The sequence below is a fragment of the Rissa tridactyla genome, chromosome 10 (genome assembly GCF_028500815.1).
Source record: "Rissa tridactyla isolate bRisTri1 chromosome 10, bRisTri1.patW.cur.20221130, whole genome shotgun sequence".
NCBI classification, from domain to species: Eukaryota; Metazoa; Chordata; class Aves; order Charadriiformes; family Laridae; genus Rissa; species Rissa tridactyla.
Genome location: NC_071475.1, coordinates 8439830 through 8459880, shown reverse-complemented (window position 1 = coordinate 8459880; position 20051 = coordinate 8439830). Strand labels below are relative to the sequence as shown.

The 20051-nt window shown below is 46.3% G+C and overlaps 1 protein-coding gene and 2 long non-coding RNA genes across 3 annotated transcripts in view; 1 reads left to right on the top strand and 2 right to left on the bottom strand.

The window, feature by feature from the left end:
• LOC128915771 (uncharacterized) overlaps positions 1 to 10578 on the bottom strand; it is a 20602-nt gene extending 10024 nt beyond the window's left edge. Inside the window, exons 1-5 of the long non-coding RNA XR_008468746.1 lie at positions 10396 to 10578; positions 8566 to 8685; positions 6896 to 7222; positions 4114 to 4272; positions 2048 to 2148 (exon numbers count right to left, since the gene is read on the bottom strand). This is a non-coding gene — a long non-coding RNA (uncharacterized LOC128915771). The remainder of the gene's footprint in view (positions 1 to 2047; positions 2149 to 4113; positions 4273 to 6895; positions 7223 to 8565; positions 8686 to 10395) is intronic.
• On the top strand, positions 9664 to 15504 carry PSMD6 (proteasome 26S subunit, non-ATPase 6). Its single transcript, XM_054216536.1, has 8 exons — positions 9664 to 9902; positions 10522 to 10727; positions 11276 to 11421; positions 12483 to 12702; positions 12811 to 12919; positions 14096 to 14264; positions 14971 to 15048; positions 15197 to 15504. The coding sequence occupies exons 1-8, from the start codon at positions 9758 to 9760 to the stop codon at positions 15291 to 15293; spliced, it is 1170 nt and encodes a 389-aa protein (XP_054072511.1). The 5' UTR covers positions 9664 to 9757; the 3' UTR covers positions 15294 to 15504.
• On the bottom strand, positions 11421 to 20051 carry LOC128915769 (uncharacterized). The gene is made up of 5 exons (XR_008468745.1): positions 15901 to 20051; positions 13719 to 13843; positions 13203 to 13294; positions 12214 to 12356; positions 11421 to 12062 (listed from the first exon to the last, which is right to left on the bottom strand). It is a non-coding gene; the product is annotated as an uncharacterized LOC128915769 (long non-coding RNA).

The following is a 20051-nucleotide window of genomic DNA, read 5'->3' as shown; positions in this document are numbered from 1 at the left end:
TAGCACAAAACACAAGCAGGTACGAAAAAAGTAGCTGAAAATAGCTGCTCCAGGAGTGTTCTTTGCAAAGATTCTAGACGTTAAAAGTCAATTGAATAAATAGTTTAGTAATTTTTGATGTTCTTGGAAAATGGATTTTAAAGGGCAAAATGGGGCAAAGCAGAAAATTATGGCTCAGCGAAAAACTCCAGGAGAAAAAAGCTGAGAGGAAATGAATGCAAGTAAGACTACTGCAACCTTTATTATATGCATACCTTCATATGTATAGATAGATAGACTCGTGCATGTGTGTGTGATTACGTACCGACAGTACAGTGTGCATATATCGTTATATGTATAACTATATAGAGTATACAGTGTGCGTACATATACATGTATACACTGTAGACATACACTACTGAAAAAATAACACTGAAAAAAGAAGCTGGCACAAACCCAATACTTCCTGCATCAAACCGAAGCTGAGAGGGTTTCTCAGTGGTTAACTTGACTGAAGTCCAAGGCCTCGAGCAGGAAAGCAAGTTGTTTGATGAGTTGGACCAGTGTCTAAATGGCATCTGACCAAGGATGGCTATGACCAGAAAATACACACTGAGGGTGAGATCCAGCCACCCAACAGCAGAATGGATGGGTGCCAAAGAGCTGAAATAATCAGAAAACGCATGAAACAGGGCGTTCAGCGTGTCTGCAGAGAGCCCCGATGGGTGGAAAGCTGGGGTACAGCCTCCAGCCGACCGGGAGGTATCCTGCAATTAACAGCAAGCATTTGATGGCCACAGACCGGGACACCTTTGTCTCTACTCAAGAGAGCAGCAAACCGCGTTTCACAAAGTGCCTTTTCTTTGCTGTGAGGAACACCTCCCCGTGCCAGACGGACGCTGGCACGTCTGGGGTTATTCTTCCAGCCCAAATTGCCGGTGGGCTGATGTACGTGAGCCGCAGGGGCAGGGGAAGGAGCATGGGGTGCCAGCCTGGAGAGCAGAGCAGCGGGTACAACCTCCGTGGGACAGGGCTGGGAACGGCTGGGCAGGATTCAGCGCGAACGTGGAGGAAAATAGATGAAATGAGGAGGTACGGCCACGCAGGTCATGGTAGGAAAACATTAAAGGGCAATTTTTGCACTTAGAAAGGAAAGAATTGAGTTGTAACAGGGAAAAATGTTAGTTGGAAGATGCAAGAAGTAGCAGAATATATGTTATATCACTCACCAGCACACGCTGCTGGCTGGGGCCAGGATCCTACTCCATTTTTTATATCACATTGGAATAAGCAGTGAATAAACGGGAATAATCCTGCAAGAGCGAATGGTGTCCGTGCACTAATAACTGCCAAGCGGTTTGTCTCAGCAGGCAAGACGAAAAGAGGAAAAGAGTCTGGCTCAAGGACGAATATCTGAGATACTCACGATGCTTCAGCATCGCACCGGGTCCACGTGAGTTGTGGGGGGGGATTTTAGAAGCTGGCCATATCCACACCATGTAAAATATAACCATCAGAAACTCAAACTACACCCCGAAAGGAGGCAACAGCAGGAGAACCATCTCATTTACCAGATGAGGTGATTGCTACCACCAAGCGCAAGAACAGGGGAAAAAAAGAAAGGTCCAGAGAGCAAGAGATGAGGAGGGGAAAGTCAGGGGAGAGGTGAAAGGAAAATGGAAATCAAGAGAAAAATAACCCCACCTAACAGGCAACTCTAATCAGCTACAAAAGGAGAGTTAAACGCAGCCCCAGTTGGGAAATGGATGGATAAAAACCACGGCAGCAAAGGCTGAACGCTGCAGCCAGCCGGGGCTTTACAGGGCACTAACCAGGCATTTATCAAATACCATCAAGGCACAGGTTTCTTTACAGCAGTTACAACATAGCAAGACACCAAAAGGGAAGTAATTACACAGGGTTTTTTCACCCAATAATGTCAAATCGCAGCTGAAGAAGATTAAATATGCAACCAAAAGTTACCTACATTGCTGTAATACCACTAATAACACTAGCATTTATAGAGGGCTAAATCATGCTTTCCTTGCTTAAGGGCCTTCTCTCTGACCTTTGAAGGTTTGATCTTGAGACACGATGTAAATCATCCGGAGAGTTTTCTTCACCTCTACAGGATGAAGGATATTCCCGTTCTGGTAAAGCAGGGTTAGCCTTCCAAATAAAAGAAAGAAAGATACTGGAGGTACTTGGGCATCCGAGCTCTCCCCTTCCCAAGGTCACTCAGACCCCTCTGTGCAATGGTGAAGCCATTTCCATCAGCCGAGGAGCATCCTCCACCACCGCACGCAGAGGTGGACTCTCAGTTCCAGATGGTTTGAATTTTCTGCACACTTATTAAAAGCACCATAACCTCCCCCTAAGGTAATAATCCAGCTATTTTCACCCAAACTGAAGTTTCTCAGGCTAGCAATTTGTGCATTAATAAAACACTTTGGGTGATCGGTGCTGGGGCAGAACAGCACAGCGCTGTGTCTCCCCTCAAATCCCACTCACGCTGGGACTCGTGGTGCACTCAGGGGAAGGAAACAAGAGCAGCTTCTTCAGTTAAATTGATGCTCAAGTCAATGGGCATTTGGTAGAAGCTCTCCAGGTACACCAACAGTCCTCATCAATGGCCAGAGCCACATTCCCATATGTTTTAGAGAAGTACCTTGCCCTGTGAACTTAGCAGGATGTTCAGACTGCATCAGCTCCATCATTGGGTTTATTTTAAAAGACAACATGATGTTAAATCACCGCACTGGTGTTTGCATCAAATACCACTTCCCTTGATTAATAAACGTGTGCCTGGTTTGCTACGAGATCTCAATAGAAGTTAGAGAACGCTTCTCAGGCAAGCGCCTTTCTTTCCATGATGTGAAAACGACTTGTCGTTGTAAAGATTGAAAAAAAAAAAATATAAATAAATGAGGCTGTGCGTTTGAAAAGCAGCTGTGGAAAACACATCAATATTTGTAATTACAGCAGCAGCTGCTGCTCTGGGAGCAGTCAGGGATGAAGGCTGCTTTCCCACAGATCCCATACCCCTTCTCCCCACGTCACCCCCATCCCCACCACGGCAATACTCCCAGCTCTTCCTGCCTATGTGCCTCACGCCTATGTATTTCCCATCCCTCCGTGTAGCCTGCGATGGCCACACAGCAGTCCTCGCTGCTGGCCACGTTCCCTAAGTGCCAGCTAAATAAAAGGCATTGCTAGCACGAGGTGCTGCAGCCACAACGGCTGGTCCTCTCCTGTTGGGATCTGCCCTACCTGATCCGCACGTCACTTCAGGGAATCGGACATTGTGGAGAGCTCACGGCATCTACCAAATTTTGTTCAAGTTGACCAAGGGATTCAAACGCATTAGAGAACAGAAAGACAGACTGACGGGCAGAGGGTATAATCGCATGAGACTATTACCTTAGAAAAAGAGGCTTAAAAAATATCATCAAAGGACAAAAGGCACAAAGGCACCGCAGGGAAGGCTGACAAGGCTGAGCTGAAGAGGAGGAAAATGGAGTAACACCCCAGAGGACTGAAATACTTCAAAATCCTTGCTCTCCATTTCAAATTAACTCAGTAAACTGATAACTATCAAATCAACTGGCCAACAACCTGAGGATTTAAATGAGCTTTTTGCTAACGGCACATGTAAACCCCAATGAATTCCAAACAGATGGTTTATTTAAAGATCACGTTGTGTGTACTATAATCAATATCCAGATTACAGCACAGTTGTTGCAAGGAAAAAGATATAATTGTAGACATGTAAAAACCCTCCAGTTTGGACAGAGACTGGGCAAGAGTAATCAGCACTTCTTAAAGTCTTAGAAATGGAGTGAAAGAGCTGAAGTGTGTGTAATTACCAGTGAGGAGCATTGTAGCAAAGCAGATAAAGTTAATTATATAGTACAGGAGCATTTTCAGTTGATGCAGTAGTAATCGTAGTCAACAGAGAAGTGCCCAACAGAAGGAACCGCATACAATAAGAGCAATCATGTGGTGAAAGTGTACAGCACAAATTACCTAAAAAACAAAGGTAGATACAGACACACAGCTGGAGCTGACGAATCTTAATAAAGATTTGTGGATTTCTACGTGCAATATGATACCTTAAGAAGCAGCAGACCTTACCCCGTGGATGGTAAACCCCAAAAATCGTCACGTGAGTCTGGAGGAGGCATCAATATTTGTGCTCCATGTGGGGAAGCGAGGGCCAGATCCAGCACCAGTCTGGGACAATATTCACGCCGTTTGTCATGGGAAACACCGGTTATGTCCTGGGCGCTCCTGCTGCGTATGAAACAAATACACCAGCGGGTTGGTCTACAGTACCAATTTTCTGAAAGTAAATCTGTACTTAGGAGAAGAGACGGAGTAAATAGACCTCACGTTGAAATTCAGGCTCGCAGGCCACCATTTCCTACAGACCACGCAACACCTGCATCCACCAGTCTGCGTTAAACACAGTGAGGCTGGAATACAGGACCTCAAACAAAAGGTTCGAGCATAAACCATTTGCATGTGCACACGTTTATGCACCTCCACAAACATCTTCTCAGTGTCTCTTGGTTTGATGATGGGACAGACACCAGAATTTCCCGTCCCTGTGCCAGCAGCGACCCCTCCCACTCCCCATTACAAGCCATTTCACCCAGGGGTTGTCTCTTCCCGTATGTTTTCGTGGCACCAAATAAAGTGGGCTCTCACCTGTTCAAAAAGAGCTTTCCCCCCCAAGATTTCCCAAAGAAGTGGTGTTAAATAAATCCAGGCTGAGGCACCAGCACACCATCACCCCCCCTGCACCCAGGGCTGCTGCGGGAGGAGGCTCCCCCGCCGTCCCATCCCCACCTGCCAGCTGGATTTCTCATGGCCCTTAGATATTAATAGCTTTTCAGGTCTCTATTAACGATGCAGTTTTATCCTGCCTTCCCAAGGTAATAAACTCCCTCTAACATACTGCTTGTTGGAACACCCTGACTAACAGATTTTTAATGCTGTAAAAGACTTAATTTGGGGACTACGTGAAACCTTGTCCTTCGAAGCATCCTGATGTGCCAGTGGGGAAGGATTTACTGATTCGAAAAGCTCCAGATAAATAAATAAAAGACACTTCTAATTGCAGTGAAACAGATACCTGGCTGATCAGCTGCAATTAGCAACACAGAGGGGGTGACAAAACACCACCAGGGAGGTCAAGAGATGCAGAAATCCCACTCCAAGGGTGTTTTCTAACTCTCCTTATGCTTGTGGCAGGGCTTGTCTATGGCAGCCAGCCAGTGGGACTGCGCTGGCAGAGGGCTTGACCTGTGCCTTTCACTGCTCGCTAACACAGACTCTTAATTTCTGAGAGCCAGGCTTCCAGAGATGAGAGCCACGTTTATGCCAACAATAATTATGAGAACTGGTAACTTTTAGGAGCTGATTGGGAAGAAATCAATGCCTAACACCTGTAGGTTTAGATAGTGCAGCTGTGCGTATCGCTGTCAACACTTCCACAGCTGAAGGATGAAGCCAGACGTGACTCAAGTGCCATCTTTTCTAAAGTTAAGTTAAAACAGCCCTGGAAATAAAACGAACGCATCGGCCTTGAAGTCTGAGGATCACAGCAAGGTTAAGAAAGGGTAATTGGTATTACTGAGGTGAGCCTGCACCTCACGGTGTGACGGCTGTGCACACGGAGCTCTTCGTGACAGCAGGGACACACCAACCAGTGCCTCCCAGGACCCTTCACGCCTTTCGCCCTGGGAAAGCAAAGTTGTTCAGCAGCACTTGGGTCCCAGCCGGGTCCCGTCTGCTGTCAGAGGATGCTCACAGTGCCAGGGTGGTCCTGGGAGAGGAAAGCAGAAGACTTCTGTGACCTGCTGCTGGCAGGTGCCACGTACCCTGAGGTGGGGTGAGCTTTTCTCTTCGCAGGCAGGGAGAGAGGAGCCCCTGGGCCCAGTGGGGTGGGACGAGCAGAGGGAGAGGCAGAAGCCGGGGTCCAGGCTCCACCAATGGAAATCGCAAGCCACTGCCATAGCGGGTGTCTCCCTGCGAGCAGCAAGTCACCGTCTGGCCGGGCACAGGGTCCTGGACACCAGGCGGTGGCTGGGGAGGGGGACACGGCAGGTTTCGGGTGGCCTGTCCCAGCTGTGCCCCTGCAGAAGGTCCCCAAAGCTTTCGGGTAGCGTTTAGCCATAGCAGAGCTTCACTTTGCACGCTGGGGAAAAAAAACAGTCCAGCAAAGCGAGCACCCAGCGGTTGGAGACGCGGCGCAGTTATTGCTCTGAAACACTGTCATCTTGTGGCTGCTCAGCTGCCATCAGACACGCTGCAGCCCATGTGCCTTGATGGACATCAGGGTGGCCTGGGCATGGCTCCAAGGGCGAAGGGCTGGCCAGGACATGACAAGAAGCAACCCCACACTGGGGCATGGGGAGCCGCTGTGCTCCGGGTAGCGTTTAGTAACAGCTGTTACTGGAGGAGGAGGAGATCTGGAAATACGTTTGCACTTCCAGCTCCGTCTGTGGCCTCCCACGGCTGCAAAAATGATAACAGGGAGGATGGTGTTCACTGGGATGATCACCTGCCGCTGCCGGGAGTGCTGACCATGTAAGATGTGTCCGCTCGGGACCTGCAAGGAGCAACCGAAGCTCGCCGTGTGCACGAGCATCGCTGGGGGTGCGGGGTCTGCACCGCCCTGGGAGAGGGAGACACCGCCACAGGAGGAAAAGTCAACCTGTCTGTCCCTCCTAGACACCGGAGAGCCACGACACCCCTTGATTTGACAAGCAGGTGGGAGACCTCCGCTCCCTGTGAGAGGAGTGCAGCCATCAGCTAGACGAAAAGCAATGCTGGAGAGCAAAGCAGCGGCTAATAACACTATATTTTACTATTTTTAAGCTTGACTGCGTGGCTAGAAGGACTGACAAACCTGTCCTGCTCCAAAACTGCCATCAGGCAGAGGAGACCTCCTTGGATGCCCTGGATGCCATCGGAGCCACTTGTGGGGTTGGTGGGAGCAGGAGGGCAGGCAGGATCAGTGCTTTGCGGGTGCAGAGCCATAGGGAGGTGCTGAGGAGCTCCTGCCAGCTGCTGAAGAGGCTGGCCCCTATTTTCAGCCAGATAACCTGGCTATTTTATGCCATTAAAAGAACCTGCAGCACATCCGTGCTGTCACTCTTCAATAAAACAGCAGCATTAGAGTTCCTAGGAGCCACCACAGGAGCCCCGCCGCATCTTGCAGGGAAGGAAGCAATCACTTGAGGTCTGTTTTGAGGGGGAAAAAAAAAAAAAAAAAAGAAAAGTATTTATTCATTTGGATCCATCTGAATGCTGTAAGGCCACGTGAGAATTACAGTCACCACAAGGCCTTATTTCTTCACATAAATATTTGAGATATAAATATTCTCCCTGAATTTCCTTTCATGTTTAGCAGGGAACGTCACGTGCGCGTAGCCAGCTCCCTTGCTCCCAGTTATTGCTTAAACATACATAAATACGAAAATGCGGGCAAATATTTACAGACAATGAATGCCGGGCTTTTTAATTAACTAGTGTTTCATATGGTTACAAAACAAAACACAACATTTTAGCAACAACTAAACCCAGAAAAATTAAAATTTGCCTCCCTTACTTTTCTCACACCTAGCAACTTATTCTGGGGGCAATTAACAAGCGGCAAATCCAGAAAAAGGAGAATGAAAAACTTCTTTCTCCCACAGCACGTAACGAAATTGTGGCTTTTACTGCCACAATGAACAGGGGATGCCAAAAACCGCAGCAACATTGACTGGGCATGGGTATCTCAGTGGACAGTAAGAATGGCCAGAGCTATAATAGTTATGAATGACGTGAATTTTGGAAGAGATGGGGACCTCCAGCTGTGGCTGCAAACCAATCTTTATTAGGGATTAGGAAAAGAGCTAAGGTGACAGCCAGGTTATCTGTTTACAAGGGAGCTGCACATACTTTCCACCTTCCACCCAGCGCTGGAGAGATCGGCTGCAATAACTGGACGTTGGACAGGATTCAATTTTTTTTTCTTCTTCAATTTTTGTGAGCTAATCTCAGTGCAGTGCCTGAGCGTATGAAACATCAGCCTTACTTAGCAGGAAAAAAAAAAAACCAACACCCAACCGGCCTTTTCTTCCTAAACAAGGCACGCTAAGAATAAACAGCATACCGCAGTGCCAGAGCACACTCCCCAAGAAATATAGCTGGGGACAAGATTCAAAAGAAAAATATGCGAGAGGCCTAAAAGGGTCTGTCATAAAAAAAATATAATTAATAGGTCTCTGAGCAAATGCAACGGCCAACAGGCAAATAACATAAACACTGCTGCAAAAGATCTACGTGCAGTTCTCCGCAAAGCAACAAAGCAATTCCTTATTGCGCAATCAATACAAAAGAGTTTGCAACTCAAAAAAAAAAAAGAAACAGAAGACAAAAAACCCCAACCCTGCTCCTAAAGAAACAACGGAGCTACTCAACTTAAAACACAGATTCTCCTTTATTTTGTTCTGAACCAATAGAACTACAAGCCAATGACTCAAATGAAGGGGAAAAAAAATCCAAATCAACATAACAAATACTAGCACTTACCAAAAATGCAGCAAACAGTTCCTCCCAGCAAGCTTCTAAATAATTCCCACCCAATATAAAGAAGCCAATCTTAGGAATGCACCATGCCGGAACAGTCGAGGGAACAGTTTCTCCCATGACCTGGACCAAAAACCCAACCCCAAAATAGAGGCATCATCAAAAAGCATTGTGTTTCACACACAATTCCAGCAAATGACATCACTTAAAACCAAAAAGCACCTGGTGGAGCACAGCTGGGGGTGGTCCGTTGGCAGGACCGGGGCTGATGGGGGGGTGACCTGTGGTGGCCACCCATCTCCAGTGCCACCTGCCCATGGGCGCAGCTTGGCCCGCCGCGGCCAGGACCTTGGTACCAGCAGAGGCCAGAAAAGATGGAATGTTTACTAACGAGATGGAGAAACGTTAAGAAAACCTAAATGCAAAGTAGGTGGGAACGTGGGACAGAGACCAGGAGTGACACCTCCCCAACCCGGGTGAGATATAACCAGAACATGGGGGGTTTAAGTCCCTTTTATTTGCTCTTCTGAGCCACGTGCGTGCTTTGGGGTAACACATTCCAGCTTTTTTTCCTACAGCTATGAAAGCTACCAGCCTACTGTTTATTTATTTTCCACAGCAGAAGCGGGGATCCCGTCTAAGCTTCTCTCGCTGCCCCGTGTCCAACGCACCGAGCACCCGAGAAGCCGTTTTTAGACAAACCAAAGCAAAACGCACCGGAGCCGCGGGGACAGCGACAGGGAGAGCGGGGACAGGGCAACGTACGTCCCTCAGAGACCGCGCCTTCAGGCCCCGGTACCCCGCACGGCGAAGCGTCCAGCTCCTGCAGCCTGCACCGGGCGTGCCCGGCCCCTACCGCCTGCACTGTGGGCGCCCAGCTCCTACAGCCCGCGCTGCATGCCCCCGCTGCCCTGCCGGTGCCCGCCGCACCTACAGACACGGTACCTATGGCCTGCGCGCGCCCGCCCCCTATAGGCCGCCCTGCGCGCCCTCGCAGTGCGCGCGCACCCCCCGAGCAGACACCGCCCTGCGCATGCGCGCCCCCCCTCAGCACGCACAGGCCTCCGGGACGGCAGGGGGCGCTGCGAGGCGGAAGCGCCCCGCCGTTTCCGCCCGTCGCGGCTGAGTCACTGGGCCGCGCCGCCGCCGCCGCCCGGAGCCGAGCTGCCCGGTCCCGTCCCGTCCCGCCGCCGCCATGCCGCTGGAGAACCTGGAGGAGGAGGGGCTGCCCAAGAACCCCGACCTCCGCATCGCCCAGCTCCGCTTCCTCCTCAGCCTCCGGCCCCGCGCGCCCGACCCCGCCGCGCGCGACGAGCTGATGGCGGCCGTGCGGCTCCACAGTGAGTGCGGCCTGGGCTGAGGGGAGCGGGGGGGAGCCTGTCCCTCCACGGGCTGCAGGGGGGCTCTTTCTGTCCTGCCTGTCCGTCTGTCTGTCCAGAGGCGTGCGTGAGTAGGCAGGGAGCCGGTCTGACTGTCTGTGTTCATTTGTCTCTGGCGTGGGTGAGTGTGCGGGCGTGTACACGTTTGCCAGCTGGAGGGCATCAAACTACCCCTGGGGCACGGCCAGTCCGAGAGCAACAGGGGGTCAGGTGGGATAGGAAGGGGGTTGGACGCTATCAGCGTGGTGCCTTGTCCCCAGCTTTGCCCACTGTTACATTGTGCTGGTGTTTTAAAAGGCACTGGGGTCCACTGCACTCAGGGTGGGATAAACAGTGAGGAAAGTGAAGTGGGAGAGCTATAAAAAGAGCGGTGATGGAAAAGAGTCAGCAAAAAGATGTGTGGCAGGCAAGGCCTGCTGAAACACCAGCTCAGTCACGTCTGATTTAAAAGTACCTTATAGTAGAAAGGATGGAGTTGGCAGTGACAATCCGTGGTGTTGTCTTTCGGTGCTCTGCACTAGAAACAGGCACACACTTGTTGCAGCAATTAATAGCAGAAGTCTTCCTGCTTTTCTTTCAGATATGGCTCCGTATTATGAAGCCCTCTGCAAGTCTCTGGAATGGCAGATAGACACGGATCTGTTGAACAAAATGAAGAAAGCTAATGAGGAAGAACTGAAACGTCTTGACAATGAGTTAGAAGATGCAGAAAAGATCTTGGGGGAGAGTGAAATCCGAGATGCAATGATGGCCAAAGCTGAGTACCTGTGCAGGATTGGGGACAAGGTTGGTTCATGGCAGAGGCTTTACAGACTCATTCAAAACACTGCATCGTAATCTTCTGAGCTAGGCAGGTTCCAGTGGAAGTTCACAGGGAGGAAGCTGGGTGACTTACAGTACGTTTTCTCTTTGGCACAACTGAGACATAGACGGGAGATAGGGGAGGGTGTTACTGAAATTTAAATTGTCTAGAATAAAAACAAGTGGCCCTTGAAAGAAAACATTTTTTCTTGAAAGGGGGAAGTTATTTTCCATTTGCAGATGCTATTTTTCACTTTCCATGTGTCTTTAGACTTTTGTAAGCTATTTACGTAGTGCGACTTAATTTCAAGTTACAGATCCTTAGATTTAAAAGATAGATAATATTGGCTCTTTTAACTTAATTTAAACTTTGATTCTTTAAGATTATTCAGAATACATAATGTTGAAGTGCTATGGGAAACTAACAAAGTCACAATTATTGGCAGAAAAGAATGTGCGTACTTATGACAGACATTTTGTAAATATTCTAGGTGCTTTTAACATTCTTACAGTAGAAAATACTGTCTTGTTAGGAGGGAGCTTTGACTGCGTTCCGCAAGACTTACGACAAAACTGTGGCACTGGGACATCGTCTGGATATTGTGTTCTACCTTCTAAGGATTGGCTTGTTTTATATGGATAACGACCTCATCACACGGAACATTGAAAAGGCAAAAAGGTACTGCTTGGGTAGTTTGAGTGCACTAAAGCACTTTTGAGACAACTGTAACAAAATAAATAGAAGATAAATATCGTGCTGTAAAGAAATTATACTGTCTCACTGGTTACAAGATGGAATCACAGAGTGATGGGTGTACTAGAGAGTTTCCTATTCCTGGATTTTTTTATAAGGGGGAAGAGAAAAGAAAGGGTAATATTTTGTGCCAGTTATTTTCTAGCAGCTGACTTAATTTGTATTTGTATCCCACCCTCCACTCCCACTTATCTGTTCTGTAGCTGTTAGAACTAATGACTTCGGGTGTCATTAGATTGTACGATCAAGTGCAGTGCAGGACTGCGAGCTGAGTCCAGCTGCTGCCAGTGCCACCCAGCTGGTTCTGTGAACTGTCAGTGTTTCCTCTAGAAGCAAGAGCCCGGTGTCATCACGGTGTGCTTTGGTGCCGCTCTCCTTCCCTCATTTCCACTGCTAGCTTCAGTGTCTCTGTGCTGTCTGCATTTTGAACTTGAGTCGCTCCTGTAGCAAGCTGCGGTTCCCAGTCTCTTTGCTGGTGCTATGAGTAACCAAGGCAGAGGGTCTTCCCAGTTATCATGTTCCTTGTGTTGCCGCCTTAGAAGATTTTGTCTCGGCCTCTGCTCCTGCTTATAGCCGCATAAATTTTACGTTAATGTTATCCTTGAGAAGTGGCAACTTTTAATTTTTCTTTCTATGCTGCTAGTTGGATGGCTTTGATTTTAGCAGCATAGGCAGTTGAAATAAGCTGCCACAGCCAAGGTTGACAGTAATATTTACCTGCACATCTCAAAAGACTGTGGTCACAATTTTAGAGGCTGTAAACTTTTCCTTTCAGTTGAAGCCTGCCCTGTGCAAAAGCATCTGGCCTCTCCTGTTCCAAGGAAGCCCCAGGTGTACAAAGCCTGGACTGTTTCAACAAGCTGTAACATAAAACAAGTTATTCTTCTCTAATCACGTGGTATCAGTTGATTTACTGTACTTGTTTCATGTAACTTATTACATAATACATTTACATAAGTAAATATTTCTTTTTGTTCTATTTTAAGTCTAATAGAAGAAGGAGGAGACTGGGACAGGAGAAATCGTCTCAAAGTGTACCAGGGCCTTTACTGTGTAGCTATTCGAGATTTCAAACAAGCAGCGGAGCTCTTTCTTGATACAGTTTCAACATTTACATCCTATGAACTTATGGATTACAAAACATTTGTAACGTACACGGTCTATGTCAGCATGATTGCATTAGACAGGCCTGACCTTAGGGAAAAGGTAAGGAAAGCAGATGAAAACACCAGTTCAAACAGACACAGCCTTTCTTTAACTTGGTTATCTCCATGCTGAAAATGATGGTATTTAAACATGGTTCTTTGCTTTCAGGTTATCAAAGGAGCAGAGATTCTGGAAGTGTTACACAGTTTGCCAGCTGTACGACAGTATCTCTTTTCTCTGTACGAATGCCGTTACGCAGCCTTTTTCCAGTCACTAGGTAAAGCTGTGTTCTTTCCTACAACGCTATTTCAGGTGGTTCAGTTATTTGTTTCAGATCATACACAACTTTTGTGGAGTAGCTACAGTCTATAACTAGAGCTACTTTATGCAGAAAAAGAAGAGAGGTATGGGGGTTTTATTGACCAGTGACCTAAAATTTGTTGCGGTTTGATTTCTAAAACAAACAAATGAACCTTCATTGCATACAATAAGCTTTATGAATGCTCCTGCCTGATTAGGTAGAAAAGCATTTTGAAAATGGCTACGGAACACCGTCTTACCTGGAGAGCTGGGTCAGATGGGAAAGCTTTGAAAGGTTTTATCTTTGAAAGAAGTGATAGGACTTGTAGTCTAAAGGCCCTGAAATCTCAACCTGTGAAAGAAATTACATAGAAAGTTTTCATTGTTGTTACCATTGGCTTTCTGGTCTGGTTTCTGGGTGAAAGGGTGACAACTGAAGAAAAACTTCTCAGAAAACTCCCATTCTTGCCAGTATTCAGACTGCTTGTTTTCCTTCAGTGAGATTTAGAATACAAGAAAATAAGGTATTTAGGAAAAAAAAAAACCACAACACAAGCCCCACTTCATTTTGTAGAAGTCTAGGCTTGATGAGATTAAAAGCTAAAGGCAACATTTTTCTATTGTTGGTCTTATCACTAGCTGAGAACTGAAACTGTCAGGAGAAAGTTACTTCAGAGCCTGGAAATCCTTGTAACTAATGTGAGAGCTAGTACCAGGAAGTTAATCTTATTTCTTTACAACTTCGGATAATGATGTTTCTTCAAGTAGTTACATACCAAGTACTGTTTGTTTCCCAGCACTGCGATGCTCCTGTGTGACTGCAGACCCCAGCACACACCTTCCATGAGGTCGTCCCCTGCAGCAGGGGCACGACTTGCTCACACCCTGGCGGAGGGATTCTCTGCTGACAAACAGGGTCTCATTAGCTTTGCCGCGGTGTTGTTTGCCTGTTAGTACTGCTTTTGGTTCCAGAACTGATACAGACTATATGAGTGTACTTCTCTATAGTAGAATACCTTTCCTGTCCTGAAGTATGCAAGAATACGATATAATTATGTTCACACTGATTACTTATTAACTGGTGTTACGTGTTTTATGTACACAACTGATATTTTACATTTCCTAGAGATTACTGACTTTTTTTTCTTTTCAGCTATTGTAGAGCAAGAGATGAAAAAAGACTGGCTGTTTGCACCCCACTATCGATACTATGTACGGGAAATGAGAATTCACGCATATAGCCAGCTCCTAGAGTCTTACCGGTCATTGACATTAGGATACATGGCAGAGGCATTTGGAGTCAGTGTAGAATTCATAGATCAGTAAGTTATTCAGCTTTTTAAGTTCATAAAGATCTCACTTTACACCTTAATTATTTATAATGATCCCACTACGAACAAAAATCTCTATTCTACTTTGATTCTAAACATACCTAAATTCAAGTGAACCTTACAGAATCATAGAATTGTCTAGGTTGGAAAGGACTTTTCAAAGAAAATTATTTGATTGCAATCTCTCATGATGACTTTTCCAGTGTTTCTTTGACTCTAAATGCCATATGAGAAACTAGTCTTTCATTAATAATTAAGAAAAGCAGCATATTTAGAGCTACTAGAGAGTAGGAATCTATTAAGAGACTTTTCTAATGAATTGACTGGCATTAAGATCTATACATCAGGATAAATTCCGTATAGGAACACTACATGACAGCTGCCTTTGAATTTGAAGAGTAGTTGATGCTAAGCCAAGTGATAAATTTCACTGACTCAAGTGATTCTTTGGCCTGAGAAGAAAATACTAAGACATTTTGTATTCAGATCACTTGAATGATTCTTCTTGTGTGTAACATCCAAGCTTTAATAAGACAAGGATGCATAGGAAAGATAACTTATGAAAATATATAGGCTGTTGTTTCAGAAATATAGCATGGTGATGATGTTATTTTGTAGTAGCAGGTTCAGTACTGAGTCTACAAGTCCTTGGTGAAACATGATTTAACCAGCTGCCTTTTTTTTTTTTTTTCCTTAGGGAGCTTTCAAGATTTATCGCAGCTGGGCGATTACACTGCAAAATAGACAAAGTAAATGAGATTGTAGAAACTAACAGGTAAGCTCGCAATTCCTAGAAATCGTTTTTGACAACCTAGTTGAATTCTATACATTTTGATCACACTTATTACAGAAGTGTAAGTACCTCAGTGTAAAACGTGTTCTCACTTCTAAATCTGTTTTTTTTTCCCCCCCACAATTCCTAGGCCTGATAGCAAGAATTGGCAGTACCAAGAAACCATCAAGAAAGGAGATTTGCTGCTAAACAGAGTTCAGAAACTTTCCAGAGTAATTAATATGTAATTTTTTTAATGCAAGGGAATGCAAAATTTAGATGTTTAAAACATTTTGGAAGTAACCTATAAATATATTGTATAACTTGGTATACTGTAGGTAAAAAAAAAATACTAGCAAGAGAGGTAGTGTTTTTGCTTTCCACTTCATTATGTAAACAATGTTCTCTTTTGGTGAATGGATCCCAGTTCATTTATTAAATGTATGATACAGTTGGTGATCTCTTGTAATATACTTTGTTCCTTTACTTGACTGTGTGCAGTATTTAATAGCAAAGCGGGGTCAAGAACAGAGAGAACTAATGGCAATTCTGTGCTTGTTTTTTTAAGACTTCTGTTTTCGCCTTTGATTCAAATACAATCAGTTGCATAATAGTAAAGTAGCCAAAAGTTTTAGTTTGTGCACTGTCCAGGCAGAACAACCTCTTGTTATGGGAGGATTACAGCTGAAGGGAGAAGCAATAAGGATACAAATGGCTGTGGTGAAGCAATAATACAACCACAAAAACTCTAAGGACTGTAACTTTGAGAACATCTTTAACTGAAGCAGCCTCTCCCTTAAACCAACATTTCTTCTAGCTGTTGAAAAGACAGTCAGCACATTAGCAAAGCATTACCTTTGAAATTACTTCCTCTGTTAGATTTGCAGATGTCAAAATGACGGTAGGAACAGTGGAAGATACTATTGCAGTTGGACACAACCGATCAAATACTGGCGGGGGTTACGTTTCTTCCTTCACAGTGTCTGAGGAATAAATGTTTCAAGTGGGCTGCTGCCATACTGATGACACATGGTTTCTGGCCGCAGCGGAGCCTGGCAGCAGCTGTTTACGCGCTGGCTTGGCTTGGCTTGAGGTTTCTTTTTTCCTCCCAAAGAGAGTCTGTGACTTAGTTCTGTTCGCTGTTTGATGCCACTGCACTTAGCAGCAGAATCCATTTACTGTCTGTGCTCATTGCGACTTTAATGCTTGAAGTAACACCAGCAGGTAGATACACCCACTGAATGGTCCCGATGTTTGGAAGCTACTGTGCAACATCCAGGACAGCCCGGAATTTCACCTGCCCCCTCCTCTTACTGCCACATCACGGAGGATCTCCCCTCTTTGAATTGCTGCCACCTGCCCCAGGTTAGACTCCTCAGCCACAACCTTGAGGGTCCATTAATTTTCTTCTCTGTTGAACTGTTCTGAAACCCAAAATATGACTTTTGACTACTTAGTAGAAGCTGGTTTGGTTTTGGGTTGGTTCCCCCCGCCCAAGAAGTAGCTATTTAGCTAGAGTTTAAAGATTTACATTTCGGACAGTACAAACTAGAAGAAAATTCTGATCTTTGCTTTCTTTAGAACAGTGAGAGTAATAAAAGAACGCCCTAGCTCATTTACCATGTGGTCACATAACCATTTTATATTTTGTGTGTTCACACACATATCACTTCTTATAAAGTTTTAATTCATTTAGGCCAGTATTCAGATTTTTCAGAGCTGCAATAATCTCTCTCAGGTTTTCTAGGTCTCTTCCATAGCAGATAAAATACAGCTAGCTGGGAAGACTTTAGTTCTGCCTGCCTTTTGGTAACGCATTTTCCACCTTCCATACGTGCAAACGTTAAGCGTATCAGAAGACCGTACTGCGACGGTGTGAGCCACAGGCATCACTGAATTGAGGGATTTCATTTCTGGTACACAGATGAATTTTCCTTTCCAACATATTTGTACCTGAACTGGCCTTAATTTACTGTATCAAAGCTTCGCGAAATAAATCTCAGGATTTCCGTTCAACTTCTGTATTACCATATATATTTTTAACTGTAAGTTGAAGGGAATAGAAACTTCCTCAAGAAAACCAGACTAAAACGGAGGCTTCATTCACTCAAGAGAAATCTTGCTGCTCTTTTAGCGTAGGTAAGAACAACAGGAAAAAAAAAAAATGGAAATATCTACTTGGTGAGAAAAATGTTACTAAAGATTTTTAGAGTACTGCAAAGATATTTGCAGAGCTTTCATTTTTTATTTTATTCTAACCATCACTATCATCCTGGGGGAGCCAAGCATCTAAAAACTGGGTGTTCTCTGCTCAGGCTGGTGAAAAAACAGAACATTCAAAACATAAGTGCACACATCCTGCCAGAGCAAAGGCAGAATTCATTTTCAGTGTGCCACCAATAAATTAAACCTAGTACGAATCTTTGTCAAGATGTCAGCATCATCTAGAAAAAAATGTTAATTGCAGTAGAGACAGTTTTTAAAGACCTCCTTTAAAGATCCCGACTTGCCTTGCCTATTTCCTGATCTCGGCCTGTGTCCTGCGAAGGAGGATCCTGCAGAACTTCTTGACAAAGCTTTTGGGGCCAGGCAAGAAAGTTGCAACAATTTTTTTACCTGAACAATTTTAATGCTTTCAGCAGCGGTTCAGCCTCTCAAGCCATGCCAGATAGCGGTGGGATAAATCTCTGGACAGTTGTAGGGAAAGGCAACAACCTCCTGACGTCCACAGCTGGGCGCACACAGCACACAGCCACGGCAGCTAGCTATTCTCCCCTGAGAAAAGAAAAAGCGATCCGGCACATAGCCTTTTCCAAAGAGCAAGGATGCCATGGCGGGGGCAGGTCTCAAGCTAACCAATGCCATAATTTTTTCTATGCTGTCATTTTTAGCGGCCTACTTCAATTTCCACGTCGAATCAGACGCAATAGGAGTTCTGCTTCCTTTAAACCCTGAAGCGACTGCAAGTTACCTTTCGCTGTCCCGTGATCTTGTTAGTTTTACCTTTGGTTTATTTCGGCTCACGATTTCCGTTTATTTAACTGCGATTGCGAGTGGCACCGCAGACGCACCCGGTCGTGCCTCAGCCTTGACACCTCTCCACGGATTTATAGTCCACATGCCAAAGTTGTACATTCTCTCTCGTAATTTAAGCCCGTGCAGTTCCTTGAACTAATGCCATTCTCCAATTTCGCTTTGGAAGGCTGACTTCATGCTGGCACCAAGGTAGCCAGAATCCAGCAGGGATTTCAAGCTTACAGCCACACCAGAGGGACAATTTCCACCGGGCTCTGCAACACACGCGCTGCCCTGAAGCGGTGGGAGCACAGGGGGAAGGACAGGAGACGGAGCATCGTAGGGTCTGGCACTAAAGTTCTGCTCCAAAATGGTTGAGAACTAGTTTGTGCACAAACCAAAGGCTCCATTTCTTCTCTCGCTGAAGGCTGGGCTCCAGAGTTTAAAGTCCAGCCTTGCAGAGAAGAGACAAGGCACTTGGTTTTGGAATAATAAGTCACCTGCTCTGGATGGGAAGGGACACGGATGAAGGGAGCTCAGCTGTAAAAGTGGAGGACAAAGGAAACTTCCAGCACCGTGTTGGCGAGCAGCTAAGCCCAGCAGCGACGCGCTGTCCCAGCGGATGCTGAAGGAAGCTTTTGTACCGATTTAGACGTCACCTGCAGTCATTCCCCGCGGGCTGGGACAAGGCTTTTTGCCTGACCGCATCTCTCAGGCCAGTTTTCATCCTTTGCAATGGAGTTTGACTCCAGGTTAGTTTGAACAACTTCACCCAGGGTTTTTGAGATTCCCCTGAAGTTTGGTGGGCCAGAAAAACCCAAACCAACACAAGCATATGCTGCTTTTCCACGACAAAGCTCCCACGCTGCTCGTTAGGAACAAATCCAGCAGCTAACGCAGTTCCCAGCCAAAGCGCTGTGAAAAGCATTCAGTCAAATTAAGAGTCCCACAAGCCACGTGTGTTTGATTATTTGTTGCAGCAGAATGCGATAATAATGAACCAACAGGAATTTGCATTTAAATAAAGCCAATTGCGAGCCCTTGTATCGGTTGTTTCGGTAGCTGGCAGAAGCGAGCGTGGTACAAAGGCTCGGAGCGTCGGGGCTGTTCGCGGGGGCGGGGGGCACGAGGCCGGCTCCATTCCCTGCCTGCAGCGCTGCGGGTGCAGGACTGGGATTGAGGAGTTTTCCCACCCAAGGTGGTTGCAACCTTTCAGCCCAACACATCTCCAGCAGGAGAAGCCTGACGCCTCTGGGCTCAGAGGACACATCACCAGCTTCCATTTGAAATCACAGAAGTGTCCAGGTTGGAAGGGACGTTTCAGTTCATCAAGTCCAACCATCAACCCAACACTGACAAAACCCATCACTAAACCATGACCCCCAGCACCACGTCTACCCGTCTTTTAAATACCTCCAGGGATGGTGATTCCACCACTTCCCTGGGCAGCCTGTTCCAATGCTCAATAACCCTTTCAGTGTAAAAATTTTTCCTAATATCCAATCTAAACCTCCCCTGGCGCAAATTGAGGCCGTTTCCTCTTGTCCTATCTAATGCAAAGGGCATCGACAACACACGCACGTGCAGAAAAGCGCAGGCACAGAGAACTTCCGACACCCGGGTCTGCATTGCCGGCGCTATCAGGCTCAGGCTCCTTCATCACCAAGCAACTCTTCCTGGAGATCAACTGGAGTATTTTCCTATGAGATAATCGGTGATGGGAGAGAAACTGCTTTCTACCCACTTCAGGGAAGTCTGTGTCCATGGGGTTCTACTCCAGCACCTGGCCGGACAGGTGACATGTCCCTTTTCCATGACAAACCCCTTTGAACTGATCGAGTTGTTGGGAGAAGCAATAACCCACAGAGCTGCTCTGCTCTGCCCCAGGGCAGGCTCCGGGCTCCGTACCGGTGTCTATCCCCGCAAAGGACGGGGAGAGGGGGGACACCCCAAACCTGCAGAGCTCCGAGACGCCTCAAAGAGCTCAGGGT